The sequence below is a fragment of the Hypanus sabinus genome, chromosome 8, assembly GCF_030144855.1.
Source record: "Hypanus sabinus isolate sHypSab1 chromosome 8, sHypSab1.hap1, whole genome shotgun sequence".
Lineage (NCBI taxonomy): Eukaryota > Metazoa > Chordata > Chondrichthyes > Myliobatiformes > Dasyatidae > Hypanus > Hypanus sabinus.
The window spans coordinates 12,718,245-12,740,388 of NC_082713.1; the positions used below are offsets into that span (position 1 = coordinate 12,718,245).

Here is a 22,144-nt window from a genome sequence, read left to right on the forward strand (position 1 = left end):
CAGAACTGGCAACTGCACTGTCAGTGATACAACCCAGACCCAGGCATTTTCTGTGTTGGTTAAGGTGAAATTGAGAGCCATATTTTATTTTCACACATTTTAAATCTGAATTCATTTTCTCAAGTTGACAACGTAGAATCTGAACCTGAAGTCTCTGGATTACTGAGAGGCTGCCTGACCTGCTGAGACCCTCCAGCAGTTTGTGTGCACTGCTCCAGATTTCCAGCTTCTGCCAAATCCTTCATTGCTGTAAAAGGAAGAAGCAGTTTATTTGGATTTCCAAGTCCCAACTATAATTCAGTTGGTTGAACTTTCTCATCTCAGATTCACTGAGAGCAATTAACACCGTAAAAACTTCAACACAAGAAAGCAGGAGAAAAAAATTGGCCACCAAGCTTCTCAAGTGTGGTCCGCCATTCCATTTGGCAGTAGCTGAAATTTCCCAGACCTCTTCTTTTGTACCGTAGCTCAAAGCTCAAAGTAAATTTATTATCAAAGTACGCATATATCACCATTACTACCCTGAGATTCTTCTTCTTATACAATAAAGTAAATGAAGAACTAGACAGAAATAAAGATTGACAATTAACCAATATGCAAAAGAAGACAAACTGTGCAAATACAGTGATAAATAAACAAACAAGCAAATAATACTCAGAACGTGAATTAGTAGGTTATGCAGTCAGTTCAGTGTTGAGGTGAGTGAAGTTATCCACACTGGTTCAGGAGCCTGATGGATAGGCAGCCTGTGCAGATTACCCCTGTGGTCATTCCCTCAACAACAGGTGTACCACTTTGGATACTGCTGCAGAGCAATGATCTAGCAGAGGAAAGCCTTGGCAGTGAGACTAGCTGTGTGGCTCAGAAGGGAAGAGGGGAGAAAAGGCAAACTGTAGTGATGGAGAGCTATTGATTAAAGGAACAGAAAAGAGGTTTTATGAATGAAAACGAGTTTCCCAGATGGCATGTTGTGTCCCAGACGCCAGAATCAGGGACATCTTGGGTCAAGTCCTCAACATTCTTAAGTCGAGGTCGTGCCCATGTCAGTACCAATGACATGGACAGGAGGGGTGATGAGGTCCTGCAAAGTGAGTTCAGTGATTAGGTGCTAAGTTCAGGGACAGGACCTTCGGGGTTGTGATCTCAGGATTTCTATCCATGCTATGTGCTAGTGAGGCAAGAAATAGGAAGATCATACATACACAACACATGGCTAAGGAGATGGTGTTGTTTGTTATCTATTTCAACAATCTAGATGATAATGTGGTAAGCTGAATCAGCTAATTTACAGACGACACTAAAAATGGGGTTGTAGCAAACAGTGAGGAAGCTTGCAGCAAGATCTGAACCAGCTGGAAAAATTGGCTGAAAAATGGTAGATGTAATTTAATGCAGACATGTAAGGTGCTGCACTTTGGAAGGACCAACCAGGGTACTGGAGGTCTTACCGAGGAGAGGTGGGCACTGAGGAGTGCAGTAGAACAGAGGGATTTGTGCAGTCTGGTCACCTACCTACAGGAAAGAAGTAAATAAGGCTGAAAGAGTGCAGAGCAATTTTACAAGGATGTTGCCAGGACTTGAGGACCTGAGTTTTTGGGAATTATTGAACACGTTAGGACTTTATTTCCTAGAAATTAGACTGAGGGAAGATTTGGTAGAGTTTACAAATTATGAGGGGTATAGATAGGGTAAATGCAAGCAGGCTTTTTCCACTGACTGAGGGTGGAAGAGACTACAGCTAGAGGTCATGGGTTAAGGGTGAAAGGTGAAGTTATAAGGCGACCCTGAGGGGGAACTTCTTCACTCAGAGGGTGATGAGAGTGTGGACTGAGCTGCCAGCACAAGTGATGAATGCAGGGTTGATTTCAACACTTAATAGAAATTTGGATAGGTACATGGATGGGAGGGGTGTGGTTCATAACCTTGGTTGTACTCCCTCTATGGCAAGAATGTCTTTGCTCAGATTAGGGGAGTAAAACTGCACACAGTACTCCAGCTGTGGTCTCACCAAGGCCTTGTACAACTGCAGTAGAAACCCCCTGCTCCTGTACTCGAATCCTCTTGCTATGAATGCCAGTGTTCATATGCAGGTTGCTGGGACTAGGCAGGTTAATAGTTCAGCATAGACTAGATGCACTGAAGAGCCTGCATCTGTGCTGTAGTGACTCTTCTATGGTTGAAGGGTGGTAACTGTTCATGAACTTGGTGGTGTGGGACCTAAAGCTCCTGTACCTTGTTCCTGATGTAGCCTGGATGGCAGGGGCCCTTGATGATGGTTGCTGCATTTTTGTGGCTCTGCTCTTTTAGATGTGCTCAATTGTGAGGAGATAACCATATAACAATTTACAGCATGGAAACAGGCCTTCTCGGCCTTTCTAGTCTGTGCCAAACGCTTACTCTCACCTAATCCCACTGACCCGCACTTAGCACATAACTCTCCATTCCTTTCCTGTCCATATACCTATCCAATTTTTTTCTAAATGCCAAAATCGAACCTGCCTCTACCACTTCTACTGGAAGCTCGTTCCGCACAGCTACCACTCTCTGTGTAAAGAAGTTCCCCCTCATGATACCCCTAAACTCTTGCCCCCTAACTCTCAACTCATGTCCTCCTGTTTGAATCTCCCTTACTCTCAATGGAAAAAGCCTATCCATGTCAACTCTATCTATCCCCCTCATAATTTTAAATATCTCTATCAAGTCCCCCCTCAACCTTCAATGCTCCAAAGAATAAAGACCTAACTTGTTCAACCTTTCTCTGTAACTTGGGTGCTGAAACCCTGATAACATTCTAGTAAATTTTCTCTGTACTCTCTCTATTTTAATAATAGTCTCTCCAATCTTCTCTGAGTTTGATCTATGTACCTTATAAGTGCCACAAATGATCCATCGTCCAGTGAAGGGATTCTCTACCTTCTACAGGATAGATCCTACTCAAAGATGCAGCCTCAGGGGTGATACATGAGAGATCCTGCAAATGCAGTAGATCTTGAGCAACACGCACAAAGCACTTTGCCAAGCACCTTTTCTTTCACTCATTCTGCCACAAAAAGTGGGGTTTCCTGATGGCTACGCATTTCAATTTGACTTCCTATCCCATTCTGACATGTCCCTTCTCTACTGCCATGATGAGGCTACTCTCAGGTTGGAGAAGCAACACCTCATATTCTATTTGGGTAGCCTCCAACCTGAAGGTATGAAGATCAATTCCTACAACTGTAATTTCCCTGCCACACTCCCAGCTTCATTCTTTTTCTATTCCCCATTCTTGTTCCCCTCTTACCCCTTCTCACCTGCTCAGCACTTCTTTTTCTCTTCCATGGTCCACAGTCTTCTCCTATCAGATTCCTTTTTCTTCAGCCCTTTACCTCTTCAACCTATCACCTGCCAGCTTCTTCCTTCAAGCTCTTCCCATCCACTCACCTTTCCCCTCGCCTTATCTCACCTGTCACATGCCAGCTGGAACTTCTTCCCCTCTCCTCAGCTTCTTATTCTGGCTTCTTCCCATTTCCTTTCCACACCTGATGAACGGTCTCAGCCCAAAATGACAACTGTTTATTCCTTTCCATAGATATTGACTGAATTGCTCAGTTCCCTCCACCCTTTGTGTGTTACTCAAGACGATAGACTGTGTGTCCTCTAACAGTATCTCTGCTAATATCCACCCTTCAGTCCATGCACACAACACACACAAAACGCCAGAGAAACTCAGCAGGTCAGGCAGCATCTATGGAGAGCAATAAACAGTTGATGTTTCGTGCTGAGGCCCTTCATCAAGACTAATTGCTAATCGTAGCAGCTTTTTTTTATTCCTCACCATGCCTTGTGGTGCAACAGCAGCAACATTGCTGCTTCTTTTGCAATTATTTATTTTTTTTAATAAGGCTGAGTCGCTAGTTTGATGCTCAACCCATCGTGGGTGCAAAGTGAGCAAGAAGCTGGACAGATTTCCCCCCGCGACCACTTGCCTCAAAGTCTGATGCAGATGCCACTACATCACTGGCTGGCAAATTGTAGGAGCTTGCTCTGCACAAGTTAGCTGGCATGTTTTCTACATCAGGAAAGATGATGATGCCTCAAAGGTACTTCAATGAATGTAAAGAGAATGTGCAAATGCACGTCTTTAATTTATGAAACAGAATCAGATAAAGAATCTGCACTAAAAACCCACGTTCCTTTTATTTTCATTGTGGATACTCTGTATTTCCAAGATTTTTGATCAGTTCTTTGCCAGTAGTTGGCTTTACAGAACCATCCAATTGAAGTAAATGTATTTTTTTTGTTTATGAAGATTTCCTGTTCCAAAATAAAAGAGATGGTGATGATATTTCACAGAGCAAAAGCCTAGCTTGAAGCAGGCCTGATTTGATTAGGAAAAACCCAGTGGTGTTTTTGATAAATTGTTTGGGCACCTTCATACAGAATTTTTCATATTAAGATTATACCTTTGAACTATTCATACATATCGCTATTAGGAAGACTGCACTAGACTCAATTTCTTCTATCATCTTGAACATAACCTGAATCAATTCTGTTGCTAGGGCAACGGCTCAGTAAAGTCTTGTGATTACCATAATAGCCACAACCTGTTCAGTCTATTCACAAGATGAGATGAAGCTGTATATTTTCAGATTCCATAATGCATTTTGAAAAAAAAGAAATTCTCTGGTTTTTAAACCTCCTTAAGATATATTAATCAGTTGATTTTTATTACTGTAGTAGGCCGAGATTGAAAGCTCTATTTTTCAAGTTTCAAAACAAAGTCTTGGCAGAAGCGTTTTCTTTACTGAAGGGCCTGTGAAAGATAGCATGGAATTCTTCCTCACAGACACAGGTTTGAAGCTTTAGTCTCCAGCATTTTAATGAAGTAGATGGCTTCCCCAACTTTGAATAAGTCCATGCCACCACTCAATCTGAGGGGAGAGACTTCTTAAAAGATGAGACATCATTTGCTGTCTTTCTTTTGGTCTTCAAATCCTAGCATGGAACTGCATTCTGCCAGTGACTAGGTAGGGTCATAAAGCGAGCTTTTGGCACATTGGACCTCATCAATCAAAATATTAGTACAGGAGTTGGTTGTTATGTTGAAGGTGTTTAAGACATTGGTGAGACCTAATTTGGAGCATTGTATGCAGTTTTGGTCACTTACATAGAGGGAAATATCAATATGATTAAAAAAGTGCAGAGAAAATTTACAAGGATGCTGCTGATAGCTGAGAACTGAGTCATACAGAAACATTGAATAGGTTATAAGCGTAGGAGAGTGAGGGGAGATTTGATAGAGGTATACAAAATTATGAGGGATAGAATAGATGCAAGCATGTACTTTCCACTCAGGTTGGGTGAGAGTAGAACTAGAGGTTGTGGGTTAAGGTTGAAAGGTGAAATGTTTACAGAGAACATGAGGGATGATCTCTTCACTCAGAGTGAGGTGAGAGTGTGGAATGAGCTGCCAGCAGAAGTAGTGGATGTGGGTTCAATTTCAACATTTAAGAGAAATTTGGATAGGTACGTGGATGGGAGGGGTAAGAAGGGCTATGGTCTGGGTGCAGGTCAATGAGACTAGGCAAAATAATAGTTCACCATGGGCTAGATGGTCTGAAAGGCCTTTTTCTGTGCTGTAGTTGTCTATTATTCAGTGACTACATCATTTCTGCCATCTTACCCTCCTTCTCTGAACTAGTTCTCAACCCACAATATCACCCCTCCTTCAGCATCCTCCAATGCTATTTGATTCACTTGAGTTTTTCTAGCAGTTTGTATTTTGCTCTTGATTACAGTATTTGCAGTCACATGTGTCTTCAAAGAGAAGGCATTTACTGAAAGGCCTAGAATAGGGTTTCCAAACCTTTTTTATGCCAAGGACCAATACCATTAAGCAAGGGGTCTGTGACCCCAGGTTGGAAACCTCTGGTAGATAGAGTGGGCATTTAGTCTTCATTTAGGCCTGAATAGGTTAGTTTGATAGTTAGCCACACATAACACAAAGTTCAAAGCAAATTTACTATCAAATTACGTATCTATCACCCTGAGATTCATTTACTTGCCAACATACTCATATATCCATAGAATAATAACTGTAACAGAATCAATGAAAGACCGCATCAACTTGGGTTATCAACCAGTGGGCAAAAGGCAAAAAATGTGCAAATATAAAAAATAAGAAATATTACATAAGAAATAACTATTCAGAAAATGAGATAAAGTGTGTTTGAAAGTGAATCCATTGGTTGTGGGAACATTTCAGTGATATGACAAGTGAAGTAGGTTGAAGTTATTCTCTTTGGTTCAAGAACCTGGTGGTTGAGGGATAATAACTGTTCCTGAACCTGGTGGTGTGAGTTCTGAGGCTCCTGTACCTTCTTCCTAATGGCAGCAGTGAGAGAAGATAGTAAGAGCTCCTGATGTTGGATGCTGCTTTCCTGTGACATGTTCAGTGGTGGAGAGAGCTTTACCTGTGATAAATTGGGCCATGTCCACTACTTTTTGTAGGATTTTTCATTTAAGGCCATTGGTGTTTCCATACCAGCCGGTTATGCAGCCAGTTAATATACTCTCACTACACAGCTATAGAAGTTTGTCAAAGTTTTAGATGCCATTCTTGATCTCTGTAAACTCCTATGGAATTCATGGGCTTCCTTACCCTGCTAGTTTGCTATACGAATTTTAACAGGAATTGACTACACGACCATCGAAGCTGCTGAGCCTTTGAATAAAAATATTATTACTCTGATTGTAAATCCAATTAGATTTGTGCCGACGTGTTGTAATATTGGATACGTTAAAATATTATGGAGTAGTACCATTGCTGTTGCTTGTGTTGTGAGCATTGTTCTGTTGGTGCTGGACTGTGTGGCAACACTTGTGGACTGCAACTGGCACATCGTTAGGTTGTGTTTGTTGACGACACAAATGACACATCTTGCTGATGCTTTGATGTTCGTGTGCCAAATAAATGAGCCTGAATCTGAAAGCTAGTGATTAGAGCATAGAGCAGTGCAATAACCACTCAAGGCAAGACAAGTACATACAGTACCGTGCAAAAGTCTGAGGCACACATATATATAGCGAGGGTGCCTAAGACTTTTACACAGTAATGTATTTGTCTACGTGAGAGCAAGCTTGTAAATCTGGGGGGGCAAAGGATGTTGGGAATGGTGCTGGTGGAGTGCTGCGGGATGGGCGTGGAATAGGTGGCAGAGAAGGAGTGCCAGGGGCAGGGGATGGCACAGGTGCAGACACACCCAGTCCTGAGACATCAGGTTAGGTCATTTTATTCCAAACAATTGGCTTATTGATCATTACAGAATGTCTCTCTGGTGCTTCCCACTCCCTTCCCATTTTCCCAATGAAGATTCCCCTCTCCCTGTCCCCTTTCCACTCTCAGTCCACAATAGAGATCCATAACAGAATCAGGTTTATCATGAAATTGCTTTTTTTGTGGTAGCAGTTCAGTAACGATACATAACATTAATACAGTTCTCTGTAAAAGTCTACATAAATCTGAATCTGAATCCATTAACCTTGCTACCAACAGGAAATGCTACATTCCTTGCATTGACAACTATCTCTTTTACTGCAGGAGACCGAATCACACCCCAGCTTGTCAAGCAGTAACCATGAAAACAGCCAATCGCAAACAGATCCTTGGACGTTAATATCCAATGGTCATTCAGAACCTAGAAGACCTAAGTTAACATTTGATGACACGTGAGTATTGATTTGCATGTCCTGTTACTGTATATCCGTTAGTCATTAAGGAAAGTGCTCATCTTGTTCTGCTCTCGGAGTCAGTAACCAATGAGTTTAAGCCCCATTTTTACATATTGACAAATTCCCCAGCAGATGAGGCCAGGAAACCACATACTAAAACCGTATTATCAAACCTTATGCTTGGGATACCAGAGTAAGTTCTGACTAGCAAAAGGGGGTTGGTGGGTCTGAGACATTTTTTAATCTCATGTAGGGGTGTTGTCAGATGTTTGGAAAACAGTATGTTGCTTAAAAAGGGAGAGGGGCTAAACCAAATAACTACAGAACTGTTTACTTCAAAGCTAGTAAATCTGGGCGAGCAAAATTCATTTCAGTGCTCAGTGTGGCCAGTTCTGGTCACCTCATTAGAGGAAGGATCTGAAAGCTGGTGGGCGCTGTACACAGAAACACGCCCTTCAGCCCATCCAGTCTGTGCTGAACTGTTATTTTGCCTAGTCCCACTGACCTGCACCTGGACCATGACACTCTGCAGCACTCCCATCCACATACCTATCAATAGAAGTTAATGTGGAAAACACCAAAATTACACGAGGAAGTTGAAAAACTATGAAACATGAACGGCGTATACAAAGACCTAATAGAAATACCTACACCTGGAATCATCCCTACACAGTTGTATTAAACAATTAGCCCCGCACAGTAATATTCATGTTAATCTCCGGAAAACCATAATAGTAGGCACCATTAGAATAGTAAGAAAGGTCCTAGCAATGAGACATGAGTATCCTTGGTTATGCCCATACCTCAGGCTATACCAGCTGGAGCTGAGAAAAAATAAAAATACAATAATAATAAATAAGCAAATCATAATGAGCCATTGCAATGAAGAGCCCTTGAAAGTGAGTCTATAGGGTGTGGGAAAGTGAAGTTGAATCTGTGATGTACCCAGAGAGGAAGCTTTCTATGGTGCATCTGCAGAAATTTCTAAGAGTCATCATGGACATACTGAAATTCCTTAGCCTTCTGAAGAAGTTGAGGCATTGGTTGCCTTCTTGGCTGTAGCATGCATGGAAAATATTTACACAATAATAAAGAAACTGCATTACTGTGAGGCAAGAATAAACTTTCTCAGGCTCCTTTCTATCGAACAACAGAAGATCAAGAGGTGACCTGATTGAACTTGTCAAACTTGTTAAAAGGTTTCAACTGCATGGAAACAAACTGTTTTGGCTTGTGTGGAAATGCTAAGCTATCGGCCAGCCCTACAAGACAATCAGCAAGAGCATCAGGAGTTAACGAGAATATTTTAAACACATTTAGTGGGCAGAAAACAGAACTCATTACCACAGGATGTACAGTAGTTGAGGAAAACAGTTTGAGAGAATTGGATAAAGAGTGGGAGGATGGGCAAACTGGCTGGAATTGGTTGCTTTAACTAGCTCATTTATGCTCCCTGATTTCTGTAATTTAATATAAAACAAAATCATCCTTAGATGTCCTATATTTCTAAGACTCCGACTCATCTTGTGAGCAGCACTCAAAGTTTTCATCTTGATGAAGTGTTTTGACCCAAACACTGATTCTTTATTCTCTTCCGTAGGTGCTGCCTGATCTGCTGAGTTCCTCCAGCATCTTGTATGTTGCTCTGCAGCTCCAGCACCTGCAGAATGTAAGCGCAAAAGATCCTGCAGGTGTTGGAAATCCAGAGTAACACACACTAAGTGCTGGAGGAACTCAGAAGATCAAGCGGTATCCATGGAGGGGAATAAAGAATCACCATTTTGGGCCTGGACCCTTCGTTAGGTTCTACACAATCTCTTGTGTTTACGTTCTCATGTGTTTCAGCAACCCCAAATGGCCACAGCACTGGTCTCTCTGTGTTCTCAGTAGAATGAGGACAAATCATTTTAACTTGAACTCCACCAATTCAGAGTACATTTTTGTTGTATTTATTAATAATACTGCTGCATAAATGAATAAAATATCTCATATATCAATTGCACTCCATATATAATAATGAGCCAGGCATGTCGTTGTAAGGGTGCATTTGATAATGAAAGTGCATACATCAATTATAGTGCCTATATCAATCATATTAATATTATTAGTACCAAGTTAATAATAATCCACATCTATAAATAATGGAGCATATATTAATATTAATATTATAATAATAGTGGTGCATAAATTAATGGTGGTGCTTACATTAATGATAATGATGGTGCATATATAAGCAGTAGTGTTTAAGAATGATATGTTGGATTTGGGTTTATGCATATAACATTATATAAGGGCAGATGAGGAAGAATTTCTTTATTTTATTTTAGAGATTTAGCACAGTAACAGGCCTTTCCAACTCGATAAGCCTTTGTCACCCAATTACACCTGTATGACAAATTCACCTACTGAGTCATATGTCTTTGGAATGTGGGAAGAAACTGGAACGCTTGGAGGAAACCCACATGGCCACAGAAAGAACATACAAACTTCTTGCATCGGAGAGAAATGAGCTCGGGTCACTGGTGCTGTAATGGTAACCACTATATGTTACCATATTGCCCTTTAGTCAGAGGATGGCAAATCTGTGGAATTCATTGCCACAGAGGGTTGTGGAGGACAGGTCGTGGGGTATATTTAAAATGGTGGTTGATATATTCTTGATTAGTGAGTACAGGGAGAAGACAGGAGAATGAAGTTCAGTGGGTTAATGAATCAGCCATGTTTGAATGGCAGATGATATTTGATGGGCCAAATGGTCTAATTCTGTTCCTAGGTCTTATATGCTCCTTTAAATGCTCTAAGTGTACCCACCTCGACAGCTTTTTCTGACAGTATGAAAATATGCCCCTCAGTCCTTCCTAAATCTTAATCTTTAAAGTATAAAGGTTAAGGCTTAAGGCTTAAAGTTTTGCCCTGAAGTCTCAGGCTCCTACAGCATACCCACCGTGACCATTCAATTCATGGCTGGCTTTCATGATTTTATTTTCAAAGATGAGCTTCATTTGTAATATGTCAGGGTGGCAGAGGTTAAAGGGAGAAGGCAGGACAATGGGGTTGAGAGGGATAATAAATCAACCATGATAGAATGGCAGAGCAGACCTGATGGGCCAAATGGCCTAATTCTGCTCCTTATTTGCTTTCAAGTGTCAAGTTTCTAAGTTGCTTGAGAACAGAGAAGAGTAGGAGTTTCCTTAGCCAGAGGGGTGGTGAACCTGTGGAATTCATTGCCACAGACAGCTGCAGAGGCCATGTCGTTGAGTATATTTAAAGCAGGCGTTGATAGGTTCCTGAGTAGAAAGAGCATCAAGGGTTACAGGGGCAGGTAGATCAGATTCAGCAGACTGACCGCCCTAATTCTGTACCTGTGGTCTCTGAGTGCCCTGTTGCAGGGTATATTTGCTTCGCTCTGTTCACACAGGCAGAGAGGCTTGTTGCAGAGACTGTAAGAAAGTGTAAAACAACTAAAAACTGGTGCCAGGCAAAAAGGTGTAATTGTTTTTCTAGTTGGAAGGCCACACAGCTACTTTGTACAGTACATCCAAACAAGGTCACCTGACTTTACAATACGTGTCAGAGGCTGTCAATAGACTATCGTCAAGTTCAAAGTAAATTTATTATCAAAATACTTATACTGTATGTCACCATATATAACCCTGAGATTCATTTTCTTCAGGGCATACTCAATAATTCCAATAACCAGAATAGAATCAGTAAAAGATGTACCAACGTGCACATTCAACCAGTAGGCAAAAGACAACAAAAAAAAAGAAATAATAATAGTAAATAAATAAGCAACAAATACCAAGAACAGGAGATGAAGAGTCTTTGAAATTGAGTCCATTGGCTTTGGAAACATTTTAGTGATAGGTCGTGTGAAGTAGAATGAAGTTATCCCCTTTGGTTCAAGAGCCAGATGGTTAAGGGATAATAACTGTTCCTGAACATGGTGGTGTGAGTCTTGAGGCTCCTGTATCCTCTTCCTGATGGCAACATTGAGAAGAGGGTGCGTCCTGGGTGGCTATGGTCCCTGGTGATGGATACAGCTTTCCTGCGACAATGCACCATATTGATGCACTCAGTGGCACAGAGGGCTTGACCTGTTATGGACTGGACCGTATTCACTACCAGTTTCTATTATGTCAAAAGAGAAGAGGGGAGCTTTATTTCCCACATGTGCAATGGAAGAGTGAAATGTGGCATCTGCATGAAATGTAGCATTTGAAATGTCAAATCATCTCAGCGAGGATTGTGCTGGCGTCAGGTCGCAAGTGTCAGCACGTTTTGGCACCAACGTGGCAAGCCCAGATCTCACTGACCCTGCCCTCAGCCCATACACTTCTGGGATGTGGAGGAAGCTGGAGGAAACCCACACGCTCACAGGGAGAATGTACAAGTACCTTACAGGCACCAGCAGGGATTGAATGTGGTCATTGGAGTCATTGAGAAAATGATTCTCAGGGTTGTATATGGTGACATACATGAACTTTGAACAGGAGGATAGTTTGTTGACAGCCCCCAGCACGCTGTGCTAACTGTGCTGCTCCTGAGCCTGTACCTGAGACCAGTTTGCGCTCCTTGGGTGTAACGCAGGGTAACTGCACGACTCTCAGCATCACAGACCCCCGGTTTTGACTGACGACTACTGTTTTGCAGGTCTCATAATGCCGATTACTACATGCAAGAGGCCAAGAAGCTGAAACACAGAGCTGATGCATTGGTAATATATTCCTTCTTCTGCTCAACGCGCTCTCCCTTTGCCATTGCTGGCATGTCATAAATCAGTAGTTACAAGTTGGGCCTGTTACTGTGTCACCAGTGAGAAGTGAAACGGCACTGCTTCTTGTTGAGATTCACATCACTAAAGTTCTTTTCTTTTTTAATTTGCAGCTTGATAAGTTTGGGAAAGCAGTTAATTATGCAGATGCTGCGCTATCATTCATTGAATGTGGAAATGCTATGGAGCGTGATCCATTAGAGGCAAAATCCCCATATACCATGTATTCCGAGACCGTGGAGCTCATCAGGTTAATGTCTTTATGAATATAATTTTACTAATCACTTTTAAATGATAATTAATAACCTGCTGTGAGGAAATCAAGATGGGAGATTAAGATCCATATAGAGATGTCATATTTCAAAACTTACTACTCAAATTGACTTTTGTTTGTCTGCTTTTAATTTATATGTTTAAGTAATTTACAATGGTTGGAGGCTTCTCAGTAAATACTTGGGCAAATAAAATGCTCACCTTCCTTGAGGACGTTAACTAGCTGAGGAACGTAGAGCGTCTGGCAATATGGTGAGATGCATGGCGGATGAAATTTAGGACAGATACATGATGTGATGTGATGCACTTGGGAGTGGGAGGATGCAGCGTGCACATAAATGCTATGGTTTTGATAGAGTTACAAGGGTGCTCACATCTAAAGCTGGCAGAGCTTATTAATAAACACTGATTTGTAAAACTGTCCACAATCCCACTCTCACTGTAAAACTCACCAGGCGCAGAGACTTCCAGTTCTCCGCACACATCCAATTCTGACTTTTTAATCATCCCTAATTTTCACTGCTCTGTCATTATAATCAGCCTCTGAAGCTCTGAGCCCAGGATTTGCTCTCCAACTCTCCCCCTCACTCTCCTCCTTTGAGGTGTATTTTCTTTCTGTAAACTGGACAACTCAATCAAGTTTTTGAAGATGGTCCTGTGTGACACTGTCAGAATGTACCTGGAGTATTATGAGCAGTTTTGGGCCCCTTATCTAAGAATGGATATACTGGCATTAGAGAGAGAGTGCAGAGGAGATTCATAACTAAGATCCCAGGAATGAAAGGGTTAATGTATGAGAAGCATTAAATGGCTCTGAGCCTGGACTTGCTGGATTTTAGAAGAGTGAGAGAGAATCTCATTGAAACCTCACAAATATTGGAAGGCCTAGATAGAGTGGATGTGGAGAGGATGTTTCCCATAGTGGGGGAGTCTAGGACCAGAGGACACAGATAGAGTGGATGTGGAGAGGATGTTTCCCATAGTGGGGGAGTCTAGGACCAGAGGACACAGATAGAGTGGATGTGGGGAGGATGTTTCCCATAGTGGGGGAGTTTAGGACCAGAGGACACAGATAGAGTGGATGTGGGGAGGATGTTTCCTATAGTGGGGGAGTTTAGGACCAGAGGGCACAGATAGAGTGGATGTGGAGAGGATGTTTCCCATAGTGGGGGAGTCTAGGACCAGAGGGCACAGATAGAGTGGATGTGGAGAGGATGTTTCCTATAGTGGGGGAGTCTAGGACCAGAGGACACAGATAGAGTGGATGTGGAGAGGATGTTTCCTATAGTGGGGGAGTCTAGGACCAGAGGACACAGATAGAGTGGATGTGGGGAGGATGTTTCCCATAGTGGGGGAGTTTAGGACCAGAGGACACAGATAGAGTGGATGTGGGGAGGATGTTTCCTATAGTGGGGGAGTTTAGGACCAGAGGGCACAGATAGAGTGGATGTGGAGAGGATGTTTCCCATAGTGGGGGAGTCTAGGACCAGAGGGCACAGATAGAGTGGATGTGGAGAGGATGTTTCCCATAGTGGGGGAGTCTAGGACCAGAGGGCACAGATAGAGTGGATGTGGAGAGGATGTTTCCCATAGTGGGGGAGTCTAGGACCAGAGGGCACAGATAGAGTGGATGTGGAGAGGATGTTTCCTATAGTGGGGGAGTCTAGGACCAGAGGACACAGTCTTAGGATAGAAGAACATCCATTTAGAACAGAAATGAGGAGGAATTTCTATAACCAGAGGGTGGTGAACTTGTGGAATTCTTTGCCACAAACAGCTGTGGAGGCCAAGTCTTTGGGTATATTTAAAAGGAAGGTTGAAGGATTCTTGATTAGGCATTGCATCAAAGGTTACAGGGAGAAGGCAAGAGAATGGGGTTGAGGGAGATAATAAATCAGCCGTGATGGAGTGGTGGAGAAGACTCGATGGGCTGAGAGCCCAAATTCTGCTCATGTCTTATGGTCTTATGATCCCCTAAAGCAACCCCATCAGTTTAACCCACCCTCCTCTAGTTTCTTATAGCTTTCACTTGCAAGTCTATTGAGTCCACTTCGATTTTTTGCCCTTTACGCTGCTCATGGGTAATTTGCAGTAGGCTAATATATCTACAAGCTCATTTTAGGCACATGGGTGGAAACTAGAGCATCCAGCAGATAGAAGAGGGTGGGTTGGACTGATGATGTTACTTTGGTGAAAACACCTGAATTTAGGGCCTACTAAGCCAGCAATCAGAGAGAAGACACAAAAGCCTCATATAGCCCTAGTGATCCATTCAAGCCAGGTCGCTAGAATATTGAAATACAAACTGCTGCAGCACTGAGTCATCTACCATGCCAATACCGCCAATGGAAAATTAACAAAGAAAGAGATTTTAAATAACAGTGGGAAAATAAAGAGAAATTCAGTAGGTTTTCCGCAAAGGTAAATAGTTTTATTCATCTGGATTGAATTATCTGAAAGGTGGATGGAAACTCATTTAATTGTGATTGAATAAATATTCCATAAATTTAAAACAAGGCCTCTGGGAAATGGGCCTATTCAGAGAGACATTGCCAAATAACCTCCTGCAGTGTTTAGTTGTGTGAAAACCTAAGGCAATACACAATAACAGTTAGAAACATAGAAAACCTACATCACAATACAGGCCCTTCAGCCCACAAAGCTGTGCCAAACATGTCCTTACCTTAGAAATTACCGAGGGTTACCTATAGCCCTCGATTTTTTCTGAGCTCCGTCAAGAGATGATAACGAATTAATGGAGATTTGAGATTGAGAAGCTATTTCATCTATTGACAGCAATGTCAAACAAGGCCACCACTTGGTGACGAGAGTGTCCAGGAGAGGTGAGGTGAGCTGCCTCACGCAGTGAACGCTGGAGCTGAAAATCTTCCTCCTATCAAGGAGGCAGAAGCAGAACAAGATGTCAGTTCTGCATCAGTTCAAAGTTCAAAAGTATTTATTGTCACTGTAGAATTGTACACTCAGTGACCACTTTATTAGGTACAGGAACAGAAACTGGTGCGGTCTTCTGCTGCTGTAAGCCTATCCACTTCAAGGTTCAATGTGTTGTGCATTCAGAGACCACCACTGCTGTAATGCATGGTTGTTTGAATTACTGTTGCCTTCCTGTTAGTTTGATCATTCTCCTCCATCATCTCTCATTAAGAAGGCGTTTTTGTTCACAGAATTGCCACTCACCAGATTTTTTTTTTGTTTATTGCACAATCTCTGTAAACTCTAGAGACAAAAATCCCAGGAGATCAGCAGTTTCTGAGATACTCTGAGATATTCTGAGAAACCCCATCTTGCATCAACAATCATTCCATAGTCAATCGATCACATTACCTCCACATTCTAATCTGTGGTCTGAACAACAGAACCTCTTGACAATGTCTGCATGTTTTCATGCATTGGGTTGCTGCCACATGATTGGCTGATTAAATATTTGCATTAATGGACAGGTATACAGGTGGATACCGAATAAAGTGGTCATTGAGTGTGTTTGATGCTCCGGATTCCAGTCTCTGCAGTCTCTTGTGTCTCTTGATTCCTCTGTAACATTCCAGCTATCTGTTTATCATTCAGTCAACACTCCAGTCAAATTTGCTGCATTAATGTGGTCTTTTGCCCTGGGTAGAGGAATCAGGAGCCTAGAGCAGATAGGTTTAGGGTGAGAGAAGAGGGATTTCATCTTCGCTCCATCCACAAAGAGCAGGATTTCCTGGTTGCCAACCACTTTAATCTACTCCCCACTCCCATTCCAACATGTCGGTTTATGATGTCCTCCACTGCAATGATGAGGCCACTCTCAAGGTGGAGAAGCAACACCTCATATTCCAACTGGGTAGTCTCCAATCTCCAACTTGAACATCAGTTTCTCCAACTTCCAGTAATTTCCCCCTCCCCCTTCCCTCTTCTTCAGTTCCCCACTTTGGTTCCCCTTCTACCTCTTCTCTTCTCCTCATCTGCCTATCACATTCCCCTTGTGCCCCTTCTCCTTCCCTTTCCCACGTGGTCTACTTTCCTCTCCTTTCAAATTCCCTCTTCTTCAGCCTGTTACCTTTTCCTCCTATCAGCTGCAAACTTCTTACTTCGTAACTTCTCTTCCAGGCTGCATGCTTCACCTATCATCTTCTAGCTAGTCCTCCTTCCCGCCCTCCATCATTTTATTCCGGCTTCTTTCCCCTTCTTATCCAATCCTGGGCCTGGGCCTGAAATGGCGACTATTAATCATTTCAATAGATACTGCCTGATCTGCTGAATTTCCCCAGAAATTTCATGATTATTGCTCTGGATTTCCCACATCTGCAGAATCTCTTGTGCATTGACAGGAATGGTTTAAAGGCATATGAGCCAAACACAGACAAATTGGACTAGCTTAGATTGGAATCTTGCTCAGCATGGACATGTTGGGCTGAACGGCTTGTTTCCATGATGTACGACTTTAGTTATCAGTGCAATTGTGGGAGCTTGCTGTGTACACATCAGCACAATATGCTCCTTAATTGTTGTCCACAATTACTTGATTGCAAAATAACCAAAATGAGATCATGAAAAACTGCATTAAATCAATCCTTCTCTCTTCGCTGCATTCCTGATCCTTATCTTCATAATTTCTCAAGACCTGCCAAAAGTGGTGGGTACTGCCCAGTCCATCACAGGCAATGCATTCCCACCATTGAGCAGATTTGCAAGAAGCATTACCACAAGAAAGCAGTGTCATTCATCCAGGGTCTTCAACATCCAGGCCTTAGGTCCCACACCACAATAGTTACTCTACATCCATTCGGCTCCTGAACCAGCATGGATAACTTCATTCACCACAACCTGCAGACTCACTTTCAATGACTCCACAATGCATTGTCTCAGTGTTTTTTTGTTTAATTTGCACAGTTTGTCTTCTTTTGCATATTAGAAACATGGAAAACCTACAGCACAATACAGGCACTTCAACCCACAAAGTTGTGCTGAACATGTCCCTACCTTAGAAATTACTAGAATTACCTATAGCCTTTTACTTTACTAAGCTCCATGTACCTATCCAAAAGCCTCTTAAAAGACCCGATCGTATCCGCCTCCACCACCGTTGCTGGCAGCCCATTCCAAGCACTCACCACTCTGAGTAAAAAACTTACCCCTGACATCTCCTCTGTACCTACTCCCCAGCACCTTAAACCTGTGTCCTCTTGTGGCAACCATTTCAGCCCTAGGAAAAAGCCTCTGACTATCCACACGATCAATGCCTCTTATTATCTTATACACCTTTATCATGTCACCTCTCGTCCTCCGTCGCTCCAACAAGCAAAGGCCAAGTTCACTCAACCTATTCTCATAAGGCATGCTCCCCAATCCAGGCAACATCCTTGTAAATCTCCTCTTCATCCTTTCTATGGCTTCCACATCCTTCCTGTAGTGAGGTAACCAGAACTGAGCACAGTACTCCAAGTGGGGTCTGACCAGGGTACCATATAGCTGCAACATTACCTCTCGGCTCTTAAACTCAATCCCACGATTGATAAACTCCAATACACCTTACGACTTCTTAACCACAGAGTCAACCTGTGCAGCTGCTTTGGGGGCCCTATTGACTCGAATCCCAAGATCCCTCTGATCCTCCACACTATTTCTGCCATCATATTTGACCTACCAAAATGAACCACTTCACACTTATCTGGGTTGAACTCCATCTGCCACTTCTCAGCCCAGTTTTGCATCCTATCAGTGTCCTGCTGTAACCTCTGACAGCCCTCCACATATCCACAACACCTCCAATCTTTGTGTCATCAGCAAACTTACTAACCCATCCCTCCCCTTCCTTATCCAGGCCATTTATAAAAATCTCAAAGAGTTAGGGACCCAGAACAGATCCATGAGGCACTTCACTGCTGACCAACCTCCATGCAGAATATGACCCGTCTACAACCACTCTTTGCCTTCTGTGGGCAAGCCAGTTCTGGATCCACAAACCAATATCCCCTTGGATCCCATGCCTCCTTACTTTCTCAGTAAGCCTTGCATGCAGGTATTGAGATCATCTGAGAAGATCATCAGGGTCTCTCTTCCCACCATCATGGAGATTTACACTACACACTGCATCCGCGAAGCAAACAGCATTATGAAGGAACCTCTCATACAAATCTCTTCTTCCTCCTGCCGTCAGAGAAAAGGCATCGAAGCATTTGGGCTCTCACGACCAGACTATGTAATAGTTTCTTCCCCCAAGCTATCAGACTTCTCAATACCCAGAGCCTGGACTGACACCTTACTCCCCTATTGTCCTGTTTATTATTTATTGTAATCCCTGCACTGTTTTGTGCACTTTATGCAGTCCTGGGTAGGTCTGTAGTCTAGTGTAGTTGTTGTGGGGTTTTTTTTCTCTCTGTGTTGTTTTTTACGTAGTTCAGTCTAGTTTCATGTAACACCATGGTCTTGAAAAACGTTGTCTCATTTTTACTATGTACTGTACCAGCAGTTATGGTCAAAATGACAATAAAAGTGACAGGACTTGACTTGACTTGATGGGGTACCTTAGCAAATGCCTTCCTGAAATCCATATACACTACATCTACAGCTCTTCCTTCATCAATGTGTTTAGTCACATCCTCAAAAAATTCAGTCAGGCTCGTAAGGCACAACCTGCCCTTGAGAAAGCCGTGCTGACTATTCCTAATCATATTACACCTCTCCAAATGTTCATAAATCCTGCCTCTCAGGATCTTCTCCATCAAATTACCAACCACTGTGGTAAGACTCACTGGTCTAGAATTGCCTGGGCAATCTCTAGTCCCTTTCTTGAAAAAAGGAACAACATCCGAAAATCTCCATTTCTCTGAAACCTCTCCCATACCCATTGATGATGCAAAGATCATCGCCAGAGGCTGAGCAATCTCCTCCTTCGCCTCCCACAGTAGCCTGAGGTTCATCTCATCCGGTCCCGGCAACTTATCCAACTTGTTGCTTTCCAAAAGCTCCAGCACATCCTCTTCCTTAATATCTACATGCTCAAGCTTTTCAGTTGCAAGTCATCACAACAATCACCAAGTTCCTTTTCCATTGTGAATACCAAAGGAAAGTATTCATTAAGTATCTCTGCTACTTCCTCTGGTTCCATACACATTTTCCCACTGTCATACTTGATAGGTCCTATTCTTTCACGTCTTATCCTCTTTCTCTTCACATACTTGTAGAATCCTTTGGGGTTTTCCTTAATCCTGCCTGCCAAGGCCTTCTCATGGCCCCTTCTGGCTCTCCTAATTTCCTTCTTAAGCTCCTTCCTATTAGCCTTGTAGATTTTGAAGGTAGGTTCTTCTTTTCTTCTTGACTAGATTTACCATAGCTTTTGTACCCCTCAGTTCCTGTACCCTACCATCCTTTCCCTGTGTCGTTGGAACGTACCTATGCAGAACTCCATGCAAATATCCCCTGAACATTTGTTGCATTTCTTCCATACATTTCCCTGAAAACATCTGTTCACAATTTATGCTTCCAAGTTCCGCCTGAGAGCCTCATATTTCCCCTTACTCCAATTACATGCTTTCCTAACTTGTCTGTTCCTATCCCTCTCCAATGCTATGGTAAAGGAGATAGAATTGTGCTCACTCCCTCCAAAATGCTCTCCCACTGAAAGATTTGACACCTGACCAGGTTCATTTCCCAATACCAGGTCAAGAGCAGCCTCTCCTCTTGTAGGCTTATCTACATATTTTGACAGGAAACCTTATTGAACACACCTAACAAGCTCCACCTTATCTAAACTCCTTGCTCTATGAAGATGCCAATCAATATTTGGAAATTAAAATTTCCCACCACCACAACCCTGTTATTATTACACCTTTCCAGAATCTGTCTCCCTATCTGCTCCTCAATGTTTCTATTACTATTAGGAGGGCTATAAAAAACACCCAGTAGAGTTCTTGGTCCCTTCCTGTTCCTAACTTCCACTCACAGAAACTCAGTAGACAATCCCTCCATGACTTCCTCCTTTTGTGCAGCCGTGCCACTATTTCTAATCAACAGTGCCACACTCCCACCTCTTTTGCCTCCCTCCCTGTCCATTCTGAAACATTTAAAGCCTGGGACTCTAAGTGACTATTCCTAACCCTGAGCCATCCAAGTCTCCATAATGTCCACAACATCATAGCTCCAAGTGAATCTCAATGTAGTGGTAAAATCTATGAATTCTTCTTCCTCTTCTTAGTCCGTCACCCCTACTGGGGCAATGGCTACCAACAGCAGTTCGCCGGAGTCTTCCCTCCTGAGCCAGTCTTGCACATTGTCCCCAGCTTTAGCCCACCTTCTTGGTATCTGTCCTTTTCCAGGGATGAGGAATTTGGAGCTTCTGCTGGCATTTCTGAAGCACTGGGTTTTTATGGGATTGGCGGCTAGCCCCTTGCCCGACCTTCCTCCTTTTACAGCTGGGCTTGGAACTATCCATGGTGTTGATATACTTTATTAATAAGGTTGTTTATGATGTTTAATGCAGACAGGTGCAAGGTATCGCACTTTAGTAGGACCAACCAGAGTTAGTCTTACACAATGAACGGTAGGGCACTGAGGAGTGGGGAGGAAGAAATAGATCTGGGAATACATGTCCATAATGTGTTGCAAGTGGCGTCACAGGTAGATAGAGTCATACGAAAGCTTTTGGCATATTGGCCTTCATAAATCAATGTACTGAGTACAGCAGATGGGATTTTATGTTGACATTACATAAGACATTGGTGAAGCTTAATCTGGAGTATTGTGTGTAGTTTTGGTTACCTTCCTGCAGGAAAGATGTAAACAAGGTTGAAACAGTACAGAAAAAATTTACAAGGATGGTGCTGGGACTGGAGAGCTTGAGTTACAAGGAAAGATCGATTAGGTTAGGTCTTTATTCCTTGGAACATAGAAGATTGAGGTGAGATTTGATCGCGTTATACAAAATTATGAGACGTATAGGGATGGTAAATACAAGTAGGCTTTTTCCAGTGACATTGGGTGAGACTAGAACTAGAGGTCATGGGTTAAGGGTGAGAGGTGAAAATTTTAAGGGAAACGTAAGGAGGAATTTCTTGCATGATCATACAGAATTGTAGTGTGCATAAAAATAACTTGGGATTTGCAGTCAAAGTGTACATTAGTTGAGAATGTGACAGGTCACTTCACTACAGTTCAGCTCAGTGTTCATCATCTTCAGGCAGCCCAATTCAAAACTCACCCAATTGTAGTAACAGAATAAGACCATAAGATCTTAAAATATTGGTGCAGAATTAGGTCATCTGGCCCATCGAGTGTGCTCCACCATTTCATCATGGCTGATCCAATTTTCCTCTCAGCCCCAATCTCCTGTCTTATCCCCATATCCCTTCAATCAGGAGTCTATCACCCTCTGCCTTAAATATA

The 22,144-nt window shown here is 42.6% G+C and overlaps 1 protein-coding gene across 6 annotated transcripts in view; it reads left to right on the forward strand.

Moving 5' to 3' along the window:
• Nucleotides 1-22,144, forward strand: part of aff2 (AF4/FMR2 family, member 2) — a 690,205-nt gene that overhangs the window by 623,190 nt on the left and 44,871 nt on the right. For all 6 annotated transcript variants that reach the window (XM_059976692.1, XM_059976694.1, XM_059976693.1 and 3 more), the window contains 3 exons: nt 7,583-7,710; nt 12,367-12,430; nt 12,601-12,737. In XM_059976692.1, the coding sequence (XP_059832675.1) occupies nt 7,583-7,710; nt 12,367-12,430; nt 12,601-12,737 (329 nt within the window). The remainder of the gene's footprint in view (nt 1-7,582; nt 7,711-12,366; nt 12,431-12,600; nt 12,738-22,144) is intronic.